Source organism: Castanea sativa, chromosome 3 (genome assembly GCF_040712315.1).
Source record: "Castanea sativa cultivar Marrone di Chiusa Pesio chromosome 3, ASM4071231v1".
Classification (NCBI taxonomy): Eukaryota; Viridiplantae; Streptophyta; class Magnoliopsida; order Fagales; family Fagaceae; genus Castanea; species Castanea sativa.
Genome location: NC_134015.1, coordinates 15,791,019 through 15,815,990, shown reverse-complemented (window position 1 = coordinate 15,815,990; position 24,972 = coordinate 15,791,019). Strand labels below are relative to the sequence as shown.

Below are 24,972 nucleotides of genomic sequence, written 5' to 3'. Positions count from 1 at the left end.
TCATATATATATTTTCACAGTTGGCATAACTGTTGAAATAAGTACTAAATAAGCGGTGAGAAATTCATCCAACAGTGCTAATTTATATCAACAGTTGGATGAATGTTGAAAAAAAAAAATTTATCAACGGGCTATAAATGTTGAAAATAAAAACACGAAGCTTTTAATTTATAGCTATTTTACGATTACCGTACAATCACTCCCTCTCTTTCACTCTATATCTCACTCTCACTCTCACTCTCTATCGCGCTCTCTCTCTCTCTCTCTCATAGGTCTTGGCTGTCATTTTTCTTGTTATTTTCTAGGCAACCAAACAGAATTCAATTGCTCCCTCTCTCTTGCTCTATATCTCGCTCTCCCTCTCTCATAGGTCTTGGCGGTTGATTTTTCTATTATTTTCAAGGCAACCAAACAGATTCTCGACTCAATTTTTCTATTATTCTCCCTCCGATTAGGTATTTATTCTATTTCTCTCGACTTCGCTGTTCTAAAAACTTATTTATGATCAGTTTGTTTTTTCTTAGACTCGAATTTTGTCCATACTCTGTTATTCACTTGAAAGATTTTGAACTTTTGTGGTTTTTGTTCTTGAATTTGAAATGCTATGTCAAAATTGAATTTGTGGTTTTGTGTATTAAGTGCATTCAATGTGATTGCAGGTTCATTGGGAGTTCAGCTCAATGAATGGTCAAGGAGAGTTCAAATTTCACTATTTTTGGAGCGGAGATCAATGGAGGACTGGCCTCAATGGACTCCACGGAGTCACATTGGGTGTTCCAGGACGAAGACGATTCCGAGATCGAGGACGACTATGACGAAGACGACAACCCTTCGCAGCGGATTGCGAACACAGCAAAAGAAGTAAGTTTATGCAATGTTATCTACTAGATCCATTTATCTGCTTTGAATAATTAATAGCAGATTTGAGTTTAAGATTTATTTTGTAGGCTTCATAAGTTCATCAATAGTGCTAACCATAAGTACTGTATGAGTGGTTTGGTTAATACTTTGAACTCTACTCCTGTCTGCTTTAATCATAAAACATCTTATGAGTTCAAGTTTCCATTTATGGAATTTAAAAAAAAAAGAAAAGAAAAAGGAAATCTTGATATAAGAGTAAAAATCTTGTTTTCTTCAAATTTGTTCCATTATCTAACCAAAAAAAAACTACTTAGTTCTTCTTTTTAAGAAGAATAGTTTTAATAAGGAACAGCATATTGGAAGGTTGAACTTATGCCCTGCAATTGAGGATTCATTATAAGAAAGATGGTTCGAAGCAGAATAATCAAGTTTGAGTTTGAGCAGTATAAAAAGTTTATTAGTATTTTTTTTTTTTTTTAATGTTCTCATAACTTCATGCTGCTAGAGAATTAAAATTTAAAACCTGATGCCTAATTTAATAATCAATTTCGATTGTTGACAAAAGGTAACATTGTTGAAATTCTAAAAGTAACTAATATAAGAAATCAAAATTCATCTTATTTCTTTTTGCCCACACTTAGAATTGCGCTTGGTCCAGTACTAGATTATGTATTATCTATATTGAGGATCAAGTGTGAAGAGTAATTGACGTCAGACAAAACAGGGGTCTTAGTTGCTAACTTGATGTATTTTTTCAGCTTCCTTGTGTTCTATCACACGTGAGGTAGCTTTTCTGCAATAAATTACATTACTTATCAGGAAAAAAAAGAAAAAAAGAAAAAGAAAAAAGAAGAAGACGGAAGGACCAGGTCTAATGCACTAGAAAGGTACAAACTAATGACAATAGATAATGGAACAAAGTAATTTTCATGATGGTTTACCAAATTGAAAATATTGCTCATGAAAGCTGATTCAATCGAGTGTAATTTAAACATCCAGAACAATGTCTGGTTTTGGCAAGAAGGTGATAATTTAAGTCTTCATACAATTTATTGTCAAATTTTACACAAACGACCATGTTGCTTGTAAGTTATTTGCCCATGAGATTCTTTAATTTTGTTATCTGAATTCTCTGTAAAAGTATTTTTTGAGACTCATATTACCTTGTAGAAACAACTGGTTATGTTAAAATCCATGATGTTTGTGGATCTTGAGGACCACTGTTGAGTGCTTTTTTTCCAGCTAGTGTCTGTCGTCAATGTACCCATAAAAAGTGATTTTTGAACGACTCTGAGGAAGGTGTACTGTAATAAATGTAGTGGTGTCATTGAGCTTTTCAGTAATTTGGAGCTCCAAGCATCAGGAAGTCTTAGTTCTTCAAATATTCATAGGTTAGGCATGGGTATCTCTTGAGCCTTGTTGTAAACATGAATCAATTCTTTGCTTACAAACATCAATTATATTTACTCTTTTTTGCTAAAAGACATCAATTAGATTTACACTATAACATAAGTGAGTAATATTTTCTAGTTATTTCCTTACACTCGATTAACTTATCTACTCTTTTTTCCTGTCTCAGAACTGCTGTAGCAGTTTAAACTCTGTGCTCCGGAGGTGTGATAACAGGATGTTTTTTGCAAGGCAGGGATCTGTTTCTCAAGCTAATTTCATGAGGCAAGCTACCATTGAAGAGGTGTTTGTAGTTTTCTTAAATCCCATTTTGTGTAGGAAGAGCAGTTTCTTTGTTTTCCCAATCTTTGGTTATACTCACTTTATTTATCCACTCTTCTTTCTTGTCTCAGAACTGCAGTAGTGAGCAGGCTACCATTGAAGAGGTTTTTACAATTTTCTTAAATTCCATTTAGTGTATTAACTATTAAGAACAGTTTCTTTGATTTTCCCAATTTTTGGTTACACTTGCTTAATTTGTCCACTCTACTTTCTTGGTTCAGAACTGCAATAGCAATTTAAACTCTGTGATCCAAAGGTGTGATAATAGGATTTTTTTGCAAGGCAAGGATCTGTTTCTCAAGCTAATTTTATGAGGCAGGCTACTACAGAAGAGGTGGTTAGAATTTTCTTAGACTCCATTTTGTTCTTTTATGAATCTACAAGTACCTGATCCTGTTATTATTCTGTGTTTTAAAAAAATTTTGCCAGATCAATCCAGCTGAGTCTGATTTGCCTCTCAAACCCTCTGGTTATAAGGGATCTTATAATGATTCTGAAGCACCATTATTCTGATGAGATAAGTAAGGTTTGATTTTACTTTATTAGAACTTAGTGCGTTGAACTCAATTTAAATGGAGTTTGGTATGTCTTAGCGATTTGCAAACGTGATTCTGTGATTTGTATGAATCTATCTTAGCGTTATATGCACTTTGAGGTGGGACTGATATTTGGATTATAAGATTTGTCTAAATTATTACTCTATGGAAGAATAATGAGAAATAGCTAAGGAATTGGTACCAGCTTAGTTTCAATTCTTCATTTTTTTTGTTGAAGATCATTATATGGGACTTGGATTGGGGCTTTTTGGTAACAGTTCAGAGGAATAAAATAATCCCATTATCATTGTGTTATTAGAATCCTGAGCAATGAGTGGGGATTAGTCTGTTCTGGGACTTGGTCCAAAAAAAAAAAAACCTCTTAGAGTGAATTGTGAGTGACTCGGCTTTCATGTACTGAGTTGACCACTTTGTCTCATTTTATCTCATTCACCAATGGGGTGAGACCAAGTGGCAATTGCCGCTGAAGAAACAAAGTGTGTAGACTATCTAATTTGTGTGGTGTACATGTTACAGGTTGAAGAGAGAGTTCGGAAGAAGGGTCGAGACTTACACATTGTGTTCCATTTCTTTTCTATAAATTTTAATTCTTGTCAAATTATAAATTTCTAGTAAAATCGGAAGCTTCAAGTATTAAAAGGGAAGTAAATAATTGGAAATGTCCAGTTGGGACACATCTGTAGATCCCTATAAGTTGTTTACATTTCCACCATCTAGACATTAAGTGATATTTTATCTTCTTTGCATGTATGCTTCATATCTGCAATTTTTCAGTACAGGAGGCAGGCATGGGCATTTCTTTCTTGCGTATGTTAACTAGTAAGTAATGATCCAAATCAGTACCAGGCTTGGTGTTGTAGATGACTATATGATCTTATCTTGCTGAATGCTTCAATACCCATGTTAATATTGTTTCACGTTTTCATTGGTTTTTTGTTTGTCAACAATACTATCTTGAAAATTTTGGATGACTTAAATTTATCTGTTCTTCTTGAGCATATTCTACTTTCTTTTAAGAGTTATCGTGACCAGGGAACCATTCCTTAGACAATCAAGACCTGCGTTGTTACAGGAATATCATTCAGTGAACCGATAGGCATATATGATATTTTATACTTCATTACTTTCCCTGCATCATTGTTGGGTATAGAAAACAAATGATGTTTGTGTGGTACCTTATATAATTTGTTTTTCCCCATTAGTACTTTCTTTGTTTCTAACCTTCTTTTTGTTTATTGACAGCTTCAATCCTCTTGATTCTTACGTTTGGTTTGAATTGTATGGAGCACCATCTGATTGGGATGTTGACCTTATTGGTGGTGTAAGTATATCATGTGATAACATCTCACTGAGTTCCTTCCATTGCCACTAGTTTTTATACAAATTATGTCAAAAATCTGGATGGTAAAAAGATGACATCATCTGTTTGTTTCTTCATCTTCATAGCAACACTTTTACAAAGTTTGCAATTAATTTATTAAGGAATTTATGCAGGTAATTCAGTCATGGTATGTTATGGGGCGCTTGGGAGCTTTTAATTCTGCTAATCTACAGGTTCAACCATAGTTCTTTGCATGTCATTTCCTTTTACTTTAACTTACTATTTTCTCACTATGTAATTTTTATCTTTAGTGTGCTTGTGTGGTCTGATAATCAGATGCTGCCAAGTTTTTATTCTTAATGACGTTTTTATTTCTATAATATATTGAGTAACAGATGAAACATGTACTCTCCATGCCTCTCTTTTGGTAGACTGAATTTAGTACCTTATTTCTATAATATATTAAGGTATCTATTATTAAATGTGTCTTTTCCTTTTCATTTTTTCCTGCAATATCAGGTCATACATCAGAAGCCCAAAAAGACCTTGAAAGAAATAACAAATGATCTATGTCCAGTGAGTCTTTAACCCTTCTTCTCCTCTCTCCATCCCTCCTCCTGTCTTTCTAATTTTTTTTTTTTTCTCATCCTCTTTCAGGTGCTTAGCATACAGCAATTATACAGGATCAGTACAATGTATTGGGATGACAAATATGGTACTCAGTGTATCTACTGATGTAAGTCACTATGTTTTTAAAATTTCCCCTGAATTGGTCTTGAAGGTTAAAGGTTATAAGAATCTTCTATTTTGAAAGGTAGATGAACAATGTAAATTTAAGAGTGTAAAGGGCAGTAGGCAGAGTAGTTGAGTTGTATTGATTTTTACAGTTTGTTTCAGATTATTAAATTTTGATTAATGTGAAAGAGTGCATCCAAATTTATTTATTTTTTTTAACAAGAAAATACTTATTTCAACGGTTGGGTGCCTGTGGATAAAAGTAATAAGTATACTTTAATGTATATATTTTGATTGTTGCTAACTATTGATAAATGTGTAATACTTTTTTCAACGGATGCATAGGCCGTAGAAAAATGTTCTCGACACCGTTTTTAACAACGGTTCTCTACAGTCATTCCAACCGTTGAAAATATTTTTTTCGACGGTTTTTAATACTTTTTTTGACGGTTTCAACCGTTGAAAATAGCAAAGTTTCTTGTAGTGACTTTACGTTATACTTTCTTGTGTGCTAATAGTTTTAGACTCTAATTAGCATCTATATACATTGGATTGGGAATCAATATTAATATATATATATATATATATATTTTTTTTTTCAGTTTCAACAAGGTTTGAAAAAAAGTAAAAACAATGAAGAGAGATGAAAAGTTGATTAGTATGTGATGCTTCATTATTGTTAGGTGGAACATGGAAGTCGTTGTTCAGTTTTGGTGTGTCGTGAACGGGCCCTTTGTATGCAGAAGAAACCGAAGGCAGAAAAGCATGCAACTATAAAGTTGTAGTTGACTGTATGTGACCCATCTCATAATTTTCATTTTATTTTATTTTATCCTCATTATTAGGTATACATTTGTGAGCGAAGTTCTATATTAAATAATAATAATGAAATTAAGCGAATAATATATCATAATTGGGCCTTAAACTCATAATTTTAAGCTTTTAGGTCAAATATTATCATTATATATTATATTAACTACTCAATTAGAGTTTTTCTAATATATTATTGGTGAAAATGCACTTTTAGTCCCTACATTTTGGACCAATTCTCAATTTGGTCCTTAAATTGATTTCACTCCTAGGTCAGTTCCTGATTTCAGAAAATTATTTTTATTTTGGTCTCTGCCGTCAACCCAATAACAGAAAATGCATACGTGGCAAATAAAATGCATTGTTTGCTGATGTGACTAATAAAATAAACTAAAATAAACGACCTCAGCATGCCATGTCATTGTCTAATGTAAAAAAAAAAAATTAATTTATCAATTTGAAAAAAATTAAAAATAAAAACAAAATTAAAAGCATAAAAATACATAGTTTTAGATTTGACTGTAAATACACAAGAACTCAAGATCATGAACCCAGATCACAAGAACACAAAATTCCTGGGTATTCAACATCTTTCCCAGAAAATCTCACCAAACACTGAAAAAATTCACATCTAAAAAGTCAATGCCTAAGATTTTCATCACAACATTTTCTTTCCACCCAAAACCATAAATTTTCTTATGAAACAAACACCACAAACTCAGCCAATTTAGCTCACAATAACAACAAACCCAACCAACCTCATAAATTTTCTCTAGAAAAACAAAATTTTCTTTCAAACCAAACACTAAAATAACTCACATTTAATGAACCAATGCTTAAAATACATACAAAATCCGTATCCTCCACCGAAACCTCCAACAAATCAAACCCATAAACCCAGAAAAATCATCAAATCCACATGAAAAAAGATAAACCCAGAAATTTAAAATAAACACATTAACAAGTGAACAGATCAAAAACCCACCGATCAAGCCACATCAAGCCACCGATCCTGCAATCCGAAACCCACATGAATAGATCAGACCACCAATCAAAAACAATGGCGGTGACACCCTCAGCTCGCGAAGAGAATGTGTACATGGTGAAGCTCGCCGAGCAAGCCCAGCAGTACGAGGAGATGGTGGAGTTCATGGCAAAGGTCTTGGCGGCAGTGGAGAGCGAGGAGCTCATCGTCGCGGAGCGAAACCTTCTCTCCATGGCGTACAAGAACGTGATCGATGCAAGGCTAGCCTTGTGGCGCATCATCTCCTCAATCGAGCAGAAGGAGGAGAGCCGCGGCAACGAGGACCACGTGTCCATGATCCGGGACTACAAATCCAAGATCGAGTCGGAGCTCTCCAACATCTGCAATGGAATCCTCAAGCTTCTTAACACCAAACTCATCCCCTCTGTCGCCACCGGCGACTCCAAGGTCTTCTACCTTAAGATGAAGGGCGAGTGAGCTCCGGCCATGGACAGTGGAGAGTGAGAGATTCTATCCACTAAGCGTGAAGAGAGTGAGAGAATTTGAGATTAGTCTTTTAGTGTAGGGATTTTTTTTAAAGCTGATAAGGTTAAAGAAAAATAAAAGCAAAATCAAAAAGAATTAAAAAGATAATTGTGAGGTGTCGAAGATCCGAAGACCCGAGGATCCAAAGAGCCAAAGACTCGAAGACATACTGAAAGGTCTAATAAGCAGAGGAGAATAAAGAAATAGGCCCGAGGATGAAGTGGAATGGGTGGGTAAAGGAAGAAAAAGAGATTGATGATGTAGGAGACATATTGCAAATATCTGGGTGTGGTTGGATTACTATGAGCGTCGCATTAAATGTCCTGTACCAACCGTTCTGGCCGCATTGAATAGGGAGTACCAGCTTTGTCCGCTGCATTAATGTAGAAATGACCTGAATAGTACAAAACACAGAGCTAAAGCTTCTCTCCACCACCGACTACAAAGGAATAGACAAATGTCAATAGAAATGGGTAGAGTAGATGGAGAGGTGTAGGGCTGGGATGATAAGGGCAAGGGGTATAAATAAGAGAGGAAAAACACAGAATTGGGGGATAGAAAAAAAGAGCTTTGTTGTTGCTACCCTCTCTACAAATTCATTGTATTTAGATCTTTAGTCACAAACCGTTGTTGTGGTTGTTGAGTTTGATATATGGTTTTTGGTCCTTACAATAATGATTTTTGATTTTTTAAGAAATGATTTTAGTTTAAATTAGATTTAAGGTTTTTTTTTTTAATTTAATTTACTTTGTTTAAAATTTTCTAAGTTGACTTTTTTTTTTTTTATTAATTTAAATGTTGATTTGGCATTTAAAAAATGTTAAATATAATTTTTTTTTTATTAGCTAAGTCAGCAAACAGTGCATTCCGTTTGCCACGTATGCATTTTCTGTTACTGGGTTGATGGTAGGGACCAAAATAAAAACAATTTTCTGAAATCAGGGACTAACCTAGGAGTGAAATCAATTTAGGGACCAAATCGAAAATTGGTCCAAAGTATAGGGACTAAAAGTGCATTTTCGCGTATTTTATTTTCCTAACAAGTAGTATTAGAGTCCATAGTGGTGAAGGGCAATGGTGGCAAAGTTATCATGATTCCTTTCACAGTTGGAGCAAACATAGGGTTGAATAATAATAAGAATAGGAGGGTGATTGATATAATATAGTTGTAAGACCTCAAAAAGTTATATGGTACAATATTTTGGGATGCACGGACGCGGCGTCGGAGGTGCCGCACTTGCGTCCGACACGGCAACGCGCGAGGGACGCCGCTGCTCGCGCGTTGGTGCCGCGTTCGGCCGCGTCTGCCACGTGTGTCCCCCCTTTTTCCAGCCGACTCACGCCGACGCGGCTCAGACTCGGCACGATTCGCGGTGACTCAGGTTGAATCGCGCCGAATCGGGCGAAACCGCCGAATTGGCCGATTCAGACCGAAATTCAAAAAAAAAAAAAAAAAAAGGTGCGAAACGCACCGTATGAACTTAATATCAAACCCTACTTTAGCCCACTTCATTCTCACTTCATCAAACCAAAGAAAAACTTCAGCTCTCATCGTCTTACGCCGTGCTTCATAGCTCCTCAGTGCTCTCTGCCTCTCTGTGGTCTTTGTGCTCTCTACCTCTCTGCGGTGTGCTCTGCTCTCCATCTCTGCCTTCACTCTTTGCCTTCAACCCTTCACTTTTTGCCTTCACTCTCTGTCTCTGCTCTCTGTCTCCCCTGTGAGACACAGCCTCTCGGCAGTGCCGAGAATCCAAGTGATTCTATTAGCACTCAGTTAGAATCCAAGTGTTAACAGAAACTTCAACTCTCTCTCACGCATTCTCAACTCTCTCTCATGCATTCTTAACTCAGGTATTGATATAAAGCTTTCAATCTTAGTTTGATTTGTGATTTGTGAATCTGTGAATGTGATTTGTGAATCTTAGTTTCTTTTCAATCTTAGTTTTATTTAGTTAATAGTTATTATTTGTGAATCTGTGAACTTGGTTTGATTTATTATTAATTTATTTAGTTAATCGTTATTATTTGTGATTCTGTAATTTGTGAACTTGGTTTGATTTATTATTAATTTATTTAGTTAATAGTTATTATTTGTAGGTTAAATTGAATCTATTGAATTTGCAATGGACGAAGTTACTAGCACAGAAACTTCACCTTCGTCTAATCAAGAAGTGCCAAATGATGAATCTTCTCTTTGGCAGTATGTGACTAAAGTAGAAAAACCGGCTGGTGCATCTGTTAAATCAGGGGGAAACACATACTTTAAGTGCAATTATTGTGGTGTAGTTTATATGGGATCTTATTCTAGGGTTAAGGCTCATTTATAAAAAATTCCTAATAAAGGAATTAAACCGTGCCCTAAGGTGACACCGAGTCATAGGTTGGAAATACAGCAAATGCATGATCAAGTTGAGAATGATAAGTTAGAGAGAGAACGGAGAAGTCAAATTCTCTTACCCCCACCTCCCCCAGGCCGTGGGCCTATACCTATTTCCCCATTTCGGAGACATGAAAGGAGTGATAGTACAAATCCGATTGATGGTAAGAGGAGGAAGGTGGCTGTGAATAATACTTTGGAGAAAGCATACCAGAATAATGCTAGACATGAATTGGATAGTAGAATTGCTAGGATGTTTTACACCGGTGGGCTTCCGTTTAACTTTGCAAGGAACCCATATTATCGTAATTCTTATGCATATGCTGCTACCCATAGCATTTTGGGTTATGTTTCTCCTGGATACAATGCTTTGAGAATAACAGTTTTGCAAAAAGAAAGAGCTCATGTTGAAGGACCTTTGAAACCAATTAAAGACTTTTGGCTTGAAAATGGTGTAAGTATAGTTTCTGATGGATGGTCTGATCCACAAAGGAGGCCTCTTATTAATATTATGGCTGTATCAGATGGGGGTCCAGTGTTTATAAAGGCAATTGATGGGTCAAGTGAGTTCAAAGACAAACATTATATTGCTGGGGTGTTGAAAGATGCTATAAAAGAGATTGGACATGAAAAAGTTGTTCAAGTCATCACTGATAATGCTAGTGTGATGAAGGCTGCTGGATCTCTTATTGAAGGTGAGTATCCTAAAATATTTTGGACACCCTGTGTTGTCCACACTCTCAATCTAGCTTTGAAGAATATTTGTGCAGCAAAAAATACTGAAAAGAATGAAGTTACATATGAGGAATGTAGTTGGATTACACGTATTGGTGATGATGCATCCTTCATACGTGTTTTTATCATGAACCATTCAATGAGGTTGGCAATATTTAATGAATTTTGTCCATTAAAACTGCTCCAAGTTGCTGATACTAGATTTGCTTCGGTTGTTGTAATGCTAAAAAGGTTGAAGTTGATAAAAAGATGCCTTCAAGCCATGGCTATTAGTGACCAATGGGCTTCTTATAGGGAGGATGACGTTGGAAAAGCTCAAAAAGTGAAAGATCTAATTCTAAGTGATCTTTGGTGAGATAATATTGATTATATCCTTGAATTCACAGCACCTATTTATGATATGCTACGAATAGCCGACACAGATAAGCCTTGTCTTCATCTTATGTATGAGATGTGGGATTCAATGATAGAGAAGGTGAAAGCAGTAATATATCGGCACGAAGGCTTGGAAGATGATCAGCATAGCTCATTTTGGACTGTGGTGTATGATATACTTATTGATCGATGGACTAAAAATTGTACACCACTACATTGCTTGGCTTATTTCTTAAATCCTAAGTAAATACATTTATTTTCTATTTTCTTTAGTTCTCCCTTCTAGTAAAACACACCTTTCATTTATATTTGTTTTTTAATCTTTAACTCTAGGTATTACTCCATTGAATGGCTTTCGGAGAATCCAAAACGCATCGCTCCACATCGAGATTATGAAATTTCTATGGAAAGGAGCAAGTGTTTGGATCGATACTTTGAAGATGGGAATGAATTAAGTGTGGTGAAGTTTGAGTTTGCAACATTTTAAGGAGGGAGGTTTCCTTCACCAGCTGCCTTGACAGATAGGTGGGTCTTTCAACCTTTGGCTTGGTGGCAATACCATGGCACCGCATTTCCAACTCTTCAAACCCTTGCCCTTAAACTTCTTGGACAACCTTGTTCATCTTCATGTGCTGAGAGGAATTGGAGCACATACAAATTCATTCATTCCTTAAAAAGAAACAAAATGGCTCATGCACGTGCTGATGATTTGGTATATGTGCATTCTAATCTTCGACTCTTGTCAAGGCGCAATGAGAAGTACATACATACAGCAACAAAGATGTGGGATATTGGAGGAGACTCTTGGAATGAGAGCGACATACATGGAGGAGCTGGAATTCTTGAGAGTGCAACCCTTACACTTGATGAGCCAGAGTTGGAGGCCATAGTTATTGGGAATGCTAGCACTAATGCTACTATTAGTGAAAGTGAAGTTCGAAGTGAAGCTATTGATCTTGATGATGAAGATGTTGGTGTTTGATTGTCTTGTTGATTGTCTTTTATTTAGTTTTAGTTTCAAACTTATGAGTTGTATTCTAATTTCTGAACATCATGGAATGTTTTAGTTTCAATTTTGTGGGTTGTATTTAATTTATGAACATCATGTTTTAGTTATTATCTACTATTGCTCTTAAATTTGGTATATATTTATATAATGTGAAAAAGTATGCTTAGTAATATATTAAAAATATAAATAAAAATATTTTTAATAATTTTTTAATCGCCGAGTCCCGCCGCACCCGCATTCGCACCCACCTTTTTCAAAAATTGCCGAGTCTCGCACCCGCACCCGCACTCGCACTCGCACTCGTGCTTCATAGACAATATTACAAGGTCAATAAAAAAAGTTAAACTTTTTCTATTTTATATTATATTTATTATATATAGATGGAATTTTATAAGTGAAATATTTGGGTTTTACTGTTTAATAATCTAGTGCATGTCTTAAGAATGGTCCTAAAATTGTTTCAAACTTTAAATTATCAAAAATAGGATGTATATCAATAGCTAGTATAGAAAGGAAATTTTTTTGATTAATCACAAATTGTCATGCCATCTCATCAAATCCACGTAGTACGTGCAAAGAGACCAATTACAAGACGCTGCATGCTAGTTAGTGGGTTCCACTGTCATTATTCAGAAACCAATGGAAATATTCTAAGTGTTACTAAATAAAAATTATGAAGAATATTCAAGAGCTAATCACACGTCGACATGTGCTAATAATTTTAATTCAAAATGACATAAGCATGCAGTCTAATTAAATGTTGTCATGTGGTATTTTAAATTAAGTCACTTTAGCTAATCGAATAATACCATGTGTTTATTGGAGAACAAGATATAAAGTCTTCCCATTTAAATTATGACACAGGTCACCCATGATCCCCAATCATGTGTCATCCCACCTCCTCCAAGACTCCTATAAATAAAGACACTACCCAGTCTTGTAGAAACACAATTCATAAGTCTCGAAACCCTATTGTAATCAAGCTCCAAAGTCTCCAAAAACTCCAGTCTTTTAATACGAAGAACATTTGAACAATAATCAATCAAATTATCCTTTTAGATCTCAAAGTTTATTGGAATCAAAGCCTTCAAGAACTTCAGTCTTTGAATACAAAGAACATTTGAATAGGAATCAATCAAATTATCCTTTTGGATCTCAAAGTTTACTGGAATCAAGCTCAAAATCCTTCAAAAACTCCAAGAGATTGTAAATTAATGAAGCCCTATGAATTCAAGCCTCTAAAACCCCCAAAGAACTTTCACCACAAATCTTCCAATATAAAGAACATTCATCCAAATCATCATTCCAATTCTCTGAGTTTTATTGGAATCAAGTTTCAAAATCTTCATAAACTTCAAGAACTCTAATTAATTAAAGTTTCATCGAATTCAAGATCTAAACTCAATGAACTTACACTACAAATCTTAGAAGACAAAGAATATTTGAAGAACAAAGAGTTTCTAACAAGCATATAGCCAGAGGTTCATCGCACTTCTGTTGTAAGGACCTCCAATCCGTCTTCCAATGCCAAAGTGGAAGACATTTTGTTTTCGAGTCAAGAATACATCAACGCAATTCTTGAATTGAAGATTTTTCCAAGGAGATCAAATCAGAGAATTAAACTATTGTAATAGAATATAATTACAAAAAATTGTACCCACACATTCATTAATACCAATATACATTTGTTAACACAAATTCAATTTTTTTATTTCCAAACTTGTGATTTTGAGTTTGCAGTTAGATGTGTGAGAAATTGCCATAGCTCTCTATTGGTTTAATTCGTAATATAAAAAATCTCGTAATCAATGAAAATTGATTTCAAGTGCTTTATAAAGAGTTAAATACTTCAAATTGGAACCTATCCATCTAATCAATTTTGTGTTGCAAGCATTAGCTTAAATGGTAAAATCTCTGTTTTGTCGTTGAATAAAATATTTGAAATTCAATTACCGCCTATACAAAAAACCAATTGGTACCTCGGTATGATAATAAAAAAAAATTTATCAGGAATAGATGCTATAGGCTATAATCATATTATATCTATAAAAAATAAAAATAAAATTGTTTTGCAGTCTCAAGTCGTCTCCCCCTCCCTCCAACATAAAAAATAATAAATAAATAAAAATGATCAAATATTATTTTTGCCCCTAAATTTCCAAAAGTTTGGTTTTTGTCCTTAAACTTAAAAGGTTTATTTTTTTTCCCTAAACTTTTCAAAATATATTACTTTATGTCCTTTTGTATGTGTTTGATTGTTTCTATCCTACTGGCCTAACAAAATGTTCATATGGTATCTGACTTGAACCAAATGATTTTCTTTTAAAAACATTGAACTCATGGCATGAAATTAGTGGCATACATGAGAATTTTGACACAAAATTACCCCTTAGCCTCCCACTAAAACGTAATCCCCAATTCAGCTGGTAGGGCTTAGAACCCAAAATGTCTAATTCAACTCTATGTTTTTTTTTCTTGGTACCTATATTGAATACGATCTTCTTCTTTTTTTTCATTTAATTGAGAGAGAGAGAGAGAGATACGTTATTCTTGTTCATCTCATTGACATGTTATTATTCAAGGAGTAATGCTATAGATATAAATTATTTTTCAACATTTTTACAAACTGCTAATGTGGCTTTAGCATCTTCCAAATGATTATTGGTAAATAAAAATGTGATATTAGTGGTGAACCCAAATTAGAACTAGTAAAAAAATTTCACATTAATATTTTGTAAAATTGTTGTAAAATAGTTTGTGATTGTAACATTACTCATATCTAGGGCAACTTACTATATAAAATAAAAATGTAGCATAAGTACAAATCATTTAAAAATTCAAAGTTTAAATTTCTCTGAGATTCCCACATCAAAAGGGTATCTTCCTTAAGAAAAGGTAGACATGCATAGATTTAGCCAATGAATGCATCAAAGGGCTTATTTCTTTCTTTCTTTCCTTCCTTTTCATTTTTTTGTCTTTTTTTTTTTTTTGTACACATTCCTATATTTCAATAGCCCTTCATTAAAATTGATCATTTTAGTTTCCAAATAAAAGCTTGTAATCTATCACTAGTTATGCTATGCTTGCTAGCTCTTGATCACATGTATGATAAATCTTGAAATTTTGCAGGAAGGATACCAAGAAGTTTGGGAAGCTGTACTTCCTTCGAGATAACTAATTTGGAAGATAACGACCTTACAGGTTCAATGATAACCACTTTAATTTAAATACTGCTTCCTCTTTACCTAAAGCATGTTGGTTTTAAGAATTTTGGTCCATAGGTCAAATCATTCCGTGCATCCAATGTATTATGTACTTCTCCCACATAAAGGTGAGTCTCATTGGTATGTCATGTATATGAGACTCACCTTTATGTGAGAAAAGTGTGTAGTACACCATATATATGGAATAATTCTTAATTCAACTAGGGTGTTATATTTTTTATACACATGTTATGGTGGGTTTATAAAGACCACAATAATTAGTGACGTAGGACAACCACAATATAATAATAGGGCAGAAAAATGATAGGACAAACCCTAGGAGTCAGCACCTAAGGGACTGGAGTCGGCACCAGTGTAAAAAGAAAGCAAACGTTTTTTTTTATATTTCTCAAAAGCTGTCTTACAATCATCAAAAAAAGTGTTTAAATAGCTACAACATAAAACCCTAACAACACAAAACCCTAATTATTAAATGTTCGGGCTTGCTTAATCTCAAGCCCAATAACTAATAGGCTCCATCCATAAGGCCACAGGTTGGGCCGTCTTCTTTTTGTTCTTCCTCCCATATGTGTGTATAATTGGGGGCCTATATCTCGTGTCCGCACCAACTCCCCCCGGGTGAGAGGAACTCGACCCCGTCGAGTGGAAAGCTGAAGAGCTCTGATAGTACTCCAAGTCGCATCCGCCGCCGAGCTCATCTCTAGTAATCCATGTGCAATCGGAATCTGGTCGCCCGCGCCACCGAACTAGGAAACGGTGAACTCCTCCATCCCTGGTAGAAACAATTTGCTCATCTAAAATAGCATCAATAGATTCTTTATGTGCATAGGGCAAGTTTAAGGGTAAAGGGGTAGGCATGGGGGCATCAATAGGATTAAGTAAAGGCTCATCAAAAGGAGTATCAGGAATAGCTGTAGGGCTTTTGTAAGCAACTAGATCCTCAATATTAAAGGAGGAGCTAATACCATAATCATGAGGGAGGTCAATGACATATGCATTTGGGCCCATTCGTTTCAATACCTTGAACGGACCGGCACTACGAGCCTGCAATTTCTTAACGGTCCCAGAGGGAAACCGTTCAGGCCGGATCCGAATCATGACATAATCTCCTACCTAAAACTCTGCATGACGCCGATGAGTATCAGCATGAATTTTATATTGAGAATTACTTACCTGAATTTTTTTGTGAATCTCAGTATGTAAATCATGAACATGTCGTGCAAATGCCTCAGCAGATTCAGAAATCCTAACATGGGGGGACATGGGCAAAAGATCTAAGGGCTTCCTAGGTGTATATCCATGCACAACCTCAAAAGGACTAACGCCTATAGACCTATTGACAGAGCTATTATATGCAAGTTGGGCTATAGGAAGAATTGAATCCCAATTCCGATTGGCTTCACCCACTAGACACCGAAGGAGGTTTCCTAGGCTACGATTAACCACCTCGCCTTGACCATCAACAGGATGAAATGCCGTGGAAAATTTCAATTTGGTGCCTACTAAATGCCACAAGGTCTTCCAAAAATAACTCATGAATCGAACATCCCTATCTGACACTATGGTTTTGGGGAGACCATAAAGCTTGACAATCTCATCAAAGTAAAGCTTTGCAATTTTAGAAGCGTCAGAAGTCTTAGAACATGGTAGGAAATGAGTCATCTTAGAGAAGCGATCAACAACTACTAGGATAGAATCATGCTTCCTAAAGGTGCGGGGCAAACCTAGCACAAAGTCCATACTCACGCCCCGCCACGGCGATCCGCACAGTAAAGGCGTGTACGTACTCGCTGTTTTGCTTGCGATGTTTGGCTAGTTGACATGTACGACACTGACCAACTATCCTAGCAACGCCCCTCTTAAGACCAGGCCAATAGAATTGACGTTCCACTTCCTCAATTGTCTTATCTCAGCCAAAATGACCTGCAAGGCCTCCTGCATGTATCTCCCAAACTAGAAAATCTCTCACTGACGACCGAGGGATACACAACTTGTTGGCTTTGAACAAGTAACCATCTTGAAGGGTATAATCATCCAAGACGGGATGTGAAGCATTACTTAGGCTAGTGTAGAGCTCCCCAGTGTAAAAAGAAAGCAAACGTTTTTTTTTATATTTCTCAAAAGCTGTCTTACAATCATCAAAAAAAGTGTTTAAATAGCTACAACATAAAACCCTAACAACACAAAACCCTAATTATTAAATGTTCGGGCTTGCTTAATCTCAAGCCCAATAACTAATAGGCTCCATCCATAAGGCCACAGGTTGGGCCGTCTTCTTTTTGTTCTTCCTCCCATATGTGTGTATAATTGGGGGCCTATATCTCGTGTCCGCACCAACTAGAGAAGTAGCAATTTCCATTTTCATCACCTTCTTTTAAAAAGAAAGTGCTCTATTTATTACAATTCTCACTACAAGTTTGTTACAAACTAATATGTTTGTTTATGGTTATTTTTGTAAACAAGCAAACTAGTGGACTATCAAGTTTGCACAACAAATGGAATAAAGGCTTACCAAGCTCAAATTTGTTTGCATCATATATGTTATAAGATGCAACATTAATTGTTATTTGGACAAAATGTAGCTACAAAATTAGTTGTAGCTTAAGGCTACAACTTTACTTAATAAAAAAAACATTACAACTAATTTTGAAAATCTAACTATTGAATTTCATGTTCTTTACACTTTTAATACACATATCAAATTTTGTATCAATCGGATATTATTTACTATATGATCTATATTCTTATAATTTATGCATAATTTTAAACTACAAAAACTTGTAATTTATACAATTTATTGATGACATAACTATTGATCTTTAATTTTCTAAAAATTTTGCAAGCATGGAGGATATAAGAATAAGATGTAATCCGATATTGGATTTGTCAAAATTCACCTCTAATAAAAAGATATTGAGTAAGGTTGTAAGTTTTTTTTTAGCTAAAATTTGTTCTTGTTATTTTTAAAAATTTTTAAAGGCACTTAATTGTTAATTGTTTTACTAGATGCAACCTTTTATATGGTAGTTGTAATAATTTTTTTTTCAAGTAAACATGATGTATGTTTTTTATAGGGAATCCACAATTTATGAAATTTTGTATGGCTATTGATTTTTCAATTTGTTTTGAAATATTGCGGCAGGTGAAGTACCACTCAAGATTGAGAATCTTCAAAATCTAATGCAATTAAGCTTCACTAATAACAGCTTAACTGGTCTCATCCCATATGCAATATTCAATAGCTCAAAGATTGAAGTCATTGGTCTATACATGAACTACTTCTCAGGCCATCTTCCATCAAGCATGGGTCATTTGCTTCCAAATCTTAAGGCGCTTTATCTATGGGAAAATGAACTAAATGGAATAATCCCCAACTCTATCTCAAATGCTTCTAAGTTCATTAACCTACAGTTGGGTGCAAACCATTTCTCTGGCTCTATTCCTAATACCCTGGAAAACTTAAGGCATCTTGAGGTACTCAACTTAGCCAGCAATAATTTCACTAGTGAATCTTCAACTCTTGAATTAACGTTTCTTTCGTACTTGACAAAGTGCATAAATTTGACAAGTATAGTAGTAGCAAATAATCCATTAAATGACACCCTTCCAATTTCCATAGGAAATTTCTCAACTTCTCTTGAACAATTTGTAGCATATAATTGCGGCATAAAGGGTATCATTCCTATAGGGATTGGTAATTTAAGCAATTTAGTGACCCTGTACCTAGAAGACAATGAATTGGTTGGATCCATTCCAACTACAATTGATGGAATAATGCAACTTCAAGGTTTACATCTTCAAGACAATAGACTGCAAGGATTAATCCCAAATGATATATGTCAATTGAACAACTTGTATGAATTATTTTTAAATCATAATGAGCTTTCTGGAACAATACCAACATGTTGGGGAGGTCTTTCTAAACTTCAAAAGTTGTAGTTAGATTCCAACCAGTTGACTTTCATACTCCCCATCCTTTTGGAGTCTTAAGGACATACAACAAATAAACTTGTCCTCGAATTATTTAAGTGGTCATCTACCATCAAATGTTGGGAATTTAGAACATGTAACATACATAGACCTATCATGGAATCAACTATTATAGAGACCTAGTTTTAGAAAACCTCTCCTTGGCACATAACAAATTCCAAGGTCCTATTCCATGTTCATTTGATAAGTTAATAAGAATGGTACACTTGGATCTATCTGATAACAACTTGTATTCCAATGTCTTTAGTGGAACTCAAAGGCCTTAAATATTTCAATGTATCTTTTAATATATTACAAGGTGAAATTCCATCAACTGGTGTTATTGCTCAATTTTCAGCTTAGTCATTCATGGGCAATAAAGCATTATGTGGTCCATCCAAACTTCAAGTTCCACCATGCAAAACAAGTAATGCTGGACAATCAAGGACATCAACTGCAATTATAGTAAGATATATTCTTCCAACAATGATAGCAACAATACTTGCATTAGTCCTCTTATTTGCTTTGATGAGAGACCGAAAGAGATATGCAAAACTAAAAGGTCAAGGAGATTTGTTACGCAACATGGAGAAGAATAACATACCTAGAACTCGAACAAGCAACAAATAGATTTAGCAAAAGCAACTTAATTGGGAAAGGTGATTTTGGCTCAGTGTACAAAGGGACACTTTCAGATGGAGTTAGTGTTGCAATAAAGGTTTTTAATTTGAATATGAAATGAGGGTTTAAGAGTTTTGAAGCTGAATGTGATGTATTGCGCATAATTCGCCACCAAAATCTTGTGAAAATCATCAGTAGTTGTAGCATCATTGACTTTAAAGCTTTGGTACTAGAGTACATGCCTAATTGGAACCTTATGACGTGGTTGTATTCTCATAACTCCTTCTTGGATATATTACAAAGATTGAACACGATGATAGATGTTGAATCATCATTGGAGTATCTCCATCATGAGTGTCCTTCACCTATTGTTCATTGTGATTTGAAGCCCAACAATATTCTACTAAACAAAGATATGGTTGCACATGTGACTGATTTTGGAATTTCAAAATTATTGGGTGATGAAGACTCTATTGGTTATATGGCACCAGGGGATGTTTCTAGTTTACAATTAAATTTAATTTTTAAACACACACACAAAGTTGTCACAAAAAATATAAAGAATTTTTTTTTACCATCAAGTAAAGATATTGGATACTTACTAATAACAAATTTTAATCAAACTTGTACAGTATGGATCACAAAGGATCGCTTCCACACGTGGCAACGTGTATAGTTATGGCATTTTGTTGATGGAAACATTCACAAGAAAAATTCCCACGGATGAAATGTTTACTGAGGAAATGAGCCTAAAATGTTGGATAAAACAATCACTACCCCATTCAATAATTGAAGTTGTAGATGCTAATTTGCTAAAGAGAGGTGAAGAGCATTTTAATTCTAAGCTGGATTATATCTTGTCCATTATGGAATTGGCTAGGCATTGTATAACAGCATCACCTGAAGAGAGGATAAACATAAGAGATATCGTAACAACACTCGAAAATATCAAATTGAAGTTTCTAAAGTATGTTGGGGGGGATTGATTGTAAGAAATTTTTCTAAGGGTTTCCCTGTTTGTGCTTTTTACTAAATACATTTTGTAGGTTATGTTACTTAAAAAACCTATTCGAGTATATAAGTTTAAAGCAATGTGCTAGTGCAACAAAGTTGAAGGATGTATGATTGACTCTATATATTGAGGCATTAATTTACACTCTAATGGTACTAGACAATTGCAATGACTCAATACTAGAAACCAAAGAGTCAATTCCAATTAATCATGTTCAATTACAAATCGAAAAACAAAGTGAAGGTGTTTGTTAATTGTTTTTGATCGAAAACTAGTAGAATCATGATTTTCAAACCCGGACCGTTCAAAGAACTAAAGAAGAGAGAGGTTCAAAGTTTTTAAAGTTGAACCGAGGTTGAACCGTGATGACGTCATTACTAATTTAGTAATTATTTAAAAAATAAATAAATATATTAAATTAGTAAAAATTGAAAATTAACTAAAATAATCCAAATAAATATAAAGAACTATATTTCAAATAATTTTTTTTATGTCATAAGTTTCATAATGTAAATAAAAATATTAAATTCTAAGAAAACATATTTATGCAAATAAAATATATTAAATTCTAAGCATAATACAATCTAATATTTTCTCTTTTATGCCGGTTTGAATTATCAACCATTTGTGAATTAAAAAAAAAAAATACAAGAGTAGATGGGCAGACATTGGTTTGTCCACCAATAAAAAATGGGTTTAATAAAAATCAAGTTCCCATAAAACTAAGAAGTGCTTGACAGCAAGCATAAGTGGCAGTGGGTGCAATAAATTAAGCAAGCCTTCTGTGGTGTGGTTGAGAGTAAAGCAAGGCAGTACGCCAATATATCATCTTCAAAGAACTAAAGAAGAAGACTCTAGAGGCAAAAATGCAAATACATAGCATCTGCAAAAACGCAGAGAGAGAGCGATTGAGACATAGAAGATGTGAATCTTATCTTTTTCTTCTTCTTTTCCCAAGCAATCTGTTTACTTTTCTTTCCAGCACCTACCTCTTAGATTTGAAATTTGTGTCTTTCTCTCCCTAGTACTTCTCAGTCTCTCATCTTCGGTCTTCCTTAATTCTCAAGCAAATTATAACAGATCTGAAGATAAGACTCTCTTTCACAACTTCATCCTTTATTCACTCTCCCTCTTTCTTTTCTTGTCTCACTCATTCTTCCCTAAAGAACATATTTGGCCAACCTGAAATTGCTCTTCACGAAGAAATTTCATGAGGAGGAAACTGAAAAACCCGTGTCCGTTTCAAAAAACCGTGCAGTTTGACCGCGGTTCGAGAGGTTCACAACAAAAATATAATTTCTAGTTTTTTGTGACTAAAGAACTGTTTTAAGAAGCGATTCCCGGTTAACTCGGTTAGATCGTATGGTCCGGTCCGAATTTCAAAACCATTAAAAATATATCGTCCAGCCTTCGAAAAGGAACTCTTTATATATGGATATATTAAGTAGAAGATATTAGATCTATCTTAACTGCTCTTCTTTCTTGCTTTGCATGTTCTTTGTGAAGCCAATGTCCTGGTTCACTCCTTAGTTGCTTGTATTGTCAATTGCAACTTTTAGATTCCATCACCACCTTTAATATCCCTCTTGTTATGAATGGAAATAGGCTAAATGAAGAAGGATACTCTCTTTTTCTTGTAATAATTTCTTTTACTTGGTCTTAAAAAAGGTGAAATCATGACAAATTGGAAATATTGGGATAAATCAAAGTTTTGAATTCGATTTCAAAGTACATTCCAAATTGGTTTCGAGAAAAAAATATTTCGGTATCGGAATACCTAGGGCTGTCCAGCGGGTAAAAGACCCGATCAACCCGTCCGAATCCGACCGACCCGAGGCCCAACGGGTGAACCCGAAGTCCATGGTGGTTTGGATTTGGGTCCCCCTCTAATAAAACCCGAAAAATCGGTTCGGGTGGCGGGTTAAGGGGTTAAATACCCGCATAATCCGACCTGACCGATAGTTAAGTGAAAAAAAAAAAAATATATATATATATATATACATGCAGTCAGTCAATAGACCCGTGAAGTCTGAAGCTTGGGAAAGTGGGTTGATTGGACTATTCAAAGAAGACTGCTTCAGTGACTTGTTAAGACCTACATGGCAGGTGATGGGACAAAAAGCTGAAGTGCAAATAGTGGTAAAACTCCTAAAACCACTTGCTCCCACGGTTTTGAACTTTTGAAAATGCCAAACATTATTTCAAGTTTCAACTTTCCACGCATAGAGAGCTGAGAGTCTGAGAGAAGTTCCACACTTCCACGGTTCCACCACACAAACACAATCTCCTTTACCTTGGTCCTTGAATCCCTGATGAGTCATGGCCTCAAAAAAAAAATCTGCTGAACTTCAATCTCTGATCACTGAAGATTTGGAGCGGCCAAACAGCTACACAAGCACAGCACTTCAAATCAAAAAAAAAATTCACTTCCCCATGCCTCTACTCTTAGTCTTATGGTTTCAAGACTCTACCATCTCCATGGTCCATGGTCCAATCTCGGCTACACCGGCCTACATAGAGTTACAGACACAGTACACTTCAAGAGTTCAAGTGGAGTCTCGGGCCTCTCTCGGCTACACTTCCCCATGCCCAAGTCTCGGCTACTCTCTCTTAAGTCTCAAGCTCAACCCTCATCAGACCCATAAGTCTCGACTACTTCCCCATGCCCAAGTCTCGGCTACTCTCTCTTAACACTTCACAAAGTTCAAATCAAAACCCAAATCAGACCCATACTCGGCTCACTCTCTCTTAAGTCTCAAGAATCCGATAAAAAGGCTAAAATTGATCCAACCCGCCAATCCGATGAATCCGACCCGTTTCAACCGATGATCCAACCCGGCGGATTTAACCACTATTTTGGTTGGTTGCGGGCCAGTTTTTCAGTGACCCGACTCCATCGGGTCGAGTGCGGGTTGGGCCCAAACCCGGGCTAACTCGACCCGTGGACAGCCTTACGAATACCATTTTAAGATTATCTCTCTCTCTCTCTCTCTCTCTCTCTATATATATATATATATATATATATATATATATATATACGGATTAGCTTTAAGTTACATCTTATGTAAATGTAAATAATGTTACATCACATAATAACTTTTTGTCGGATTAATTTTTTCAAAATCCACGAGATTAAATATTCTCTATATTTTTAACACACATACCTAGTTCTGTGTCAATCAAATACTATTTTCTATATGATCTAGAAACCCATCCCATCTTTTTTATGCACAATCTTAAATTTTCTATATGATCTAGAAACCCATCTCTTTTATGCACAATCTTAAAAACAAAAACTTATAATTTTTACATTTGATCAATGAAATAGTTATTAATCTCAGATTTTTGAAATTTTGCAAGCACATAGATTAGAGTTACACCAATAAAAAGTTATTAGAGTTACACTAAGTATTACGTGAACTCAACTCATATGTGTGTGTGTAGCTTTATTCTATCTCAATCATTAATATAAAAGTTTTAAACATTAAAAAAAATTATGAAATCAATAACATTGAAAAAAGTGATTCGACGGTCTTAGAGCATTCGCATCAGTTCTTCTATATATTTCTATCTATTTTAGCATAAAAATTTACTTTTTTTAAAAAATTTTTTACACAACCACTTCTAAAAAACACTAACATCATATTATCTATTCCACAAATTTATTCAATAAACATTTCATTCTTCTACAATTTGTTTTTTAATTTCCTTCAATATGCTCTCTCTCTCTCTCTCTCTCTCTCTCTCTGAGACTCAATTCGTAGCACAAGGCACTTTCACAAATGTAAGAGCAAGAAAAATCGCCACACAGCAACACATGAACAACCCAAAAAATTCCAAACAATTTTCAGCAACCCATAAACCCAAAAAATCTTAGCAACCCAAACAATTCTACAAAATTTCAAACCCATAAACTCAAAAAAATCATAGCAACCCAATTTCAAACCCATAAACTCAAAAAAATCATAGCAACTTGGAAAATTCATAGCCATAAAGATGCAACCCACCAACCAAAAAGAAGCCCACATAGCCAAACTCATCCCACCACTATGAAGTGACAATCCAAAATCAGCCATCCTACCATCGATCAACCTCAAACAGAAAATCACACAGACACATTATCAA

At 35.0% G+C, this 24,972-nt stretch overlaps 2 protein-coding genes and 1 pseudogene across 5 annotated transcripts; all 3 read left to right on the top strand.

Annotated features, from left to right (window-relative positions):
- The first annotated feature begins 227 nt into the window (after window positions 1-227).
- On the top strand, window positions 228-19,638 carry LOC142627042 (myosin-15-like). 4 transcript variants are annotated; one of them, XM_075800826.1, is made up of 13 exons: window positions 228-455; window positions 660-861; window positions 2,441-2,554; window positions 2,664-2,696; window positions 2,814-2,926; window positions 3,022-3,113; window positions 3,929-3,968; window positions 4,392-4,470; window positions 4,644-4,703; window positions 4,990-5,046; window positions 5,128-5,206; window positions 5,889-5,996; window positions 19,573-19,638. In XM_075800826.1, exons 6-11 carry the CDS (start codon window positions 3,080-3,082, stop codon window positions 5,203-5,205), a joined length of 348 nt encoding a protein of 115 aa, XP_075656941.1. In that variant the 5' UTR covers window positions 228-455; window positions 660-861; window positions 2,441-2,554; window positions 2,664-2,696; window positions 2,814-2,926; window positions 3,022-3,079; the 3' UTR covers window position 5,206; window positions 5,889-5,996; window positions 19,573-19,638. The 4 variants fall into 4 exon arrangements, with proteins under 4 accessions (XP_075656941.1, XP_075656938.1, XP_075656939.1 ...); XM_075800823.1 differs by having other exon boundaries at window positions 3,929-4,470; XM_075800824.1 differs by lacking the exon at window positions 19,573-19,638 and adding an exon at window positions 11,346-12,084 and having other exon boundaries at window positions 3,929-4,470.
- Window positions 7,076-7,477, top strand: LOC142628583 (14-3-3-like protein). The gene has a single exon (XM_075802649.1). The coding sequence runs from the start codon at window positions 7,076-7,078 to the stop codon at window positions 7,475-7,477; it is 402 nt and encodes a 133-aa protein (XP_075658764.1).
- Window positions 11,698-20,821, top strand: LOC142628582 (uncharacterized; annotated as a pseudogene).
- Window positions 20,822-24,972: the final 4,151 nt, after the last annotated feature.

Excerpts from the sequence above, each read along its gene's own strand:
- LOC142627042 (XM_075800823.1), top strand. The coding sequence starts at position 685 with ATGGTCAAGGAGAGTTCAAATTTCACTATTTTTGGAGCGGAGATCAAT. Across the intron at positions 2,555-2,663 it reads GGCAAGCTACCATTGAAGAG|AACTGCAGTAGTGAGCAGGC; the intron begins GTGTTTGTAGTT and ends TTCTTGTCTCAG. Across the intron at positions 2,697-2,813 it reads AGCAGGCTACCATTGAAGAG|AACTGCAATAGCAATTTAAA; the intron begins GTTTTTACAATT and ends TTCTTGGTTCAG.
- LOC142628583 (XM_075802649.1), top strand. The coding sequence starts at position 7,076 with ATGGCGGTGACACCCTCAGCTCGCGAAGAGAATGTGTACATGGTGAAG.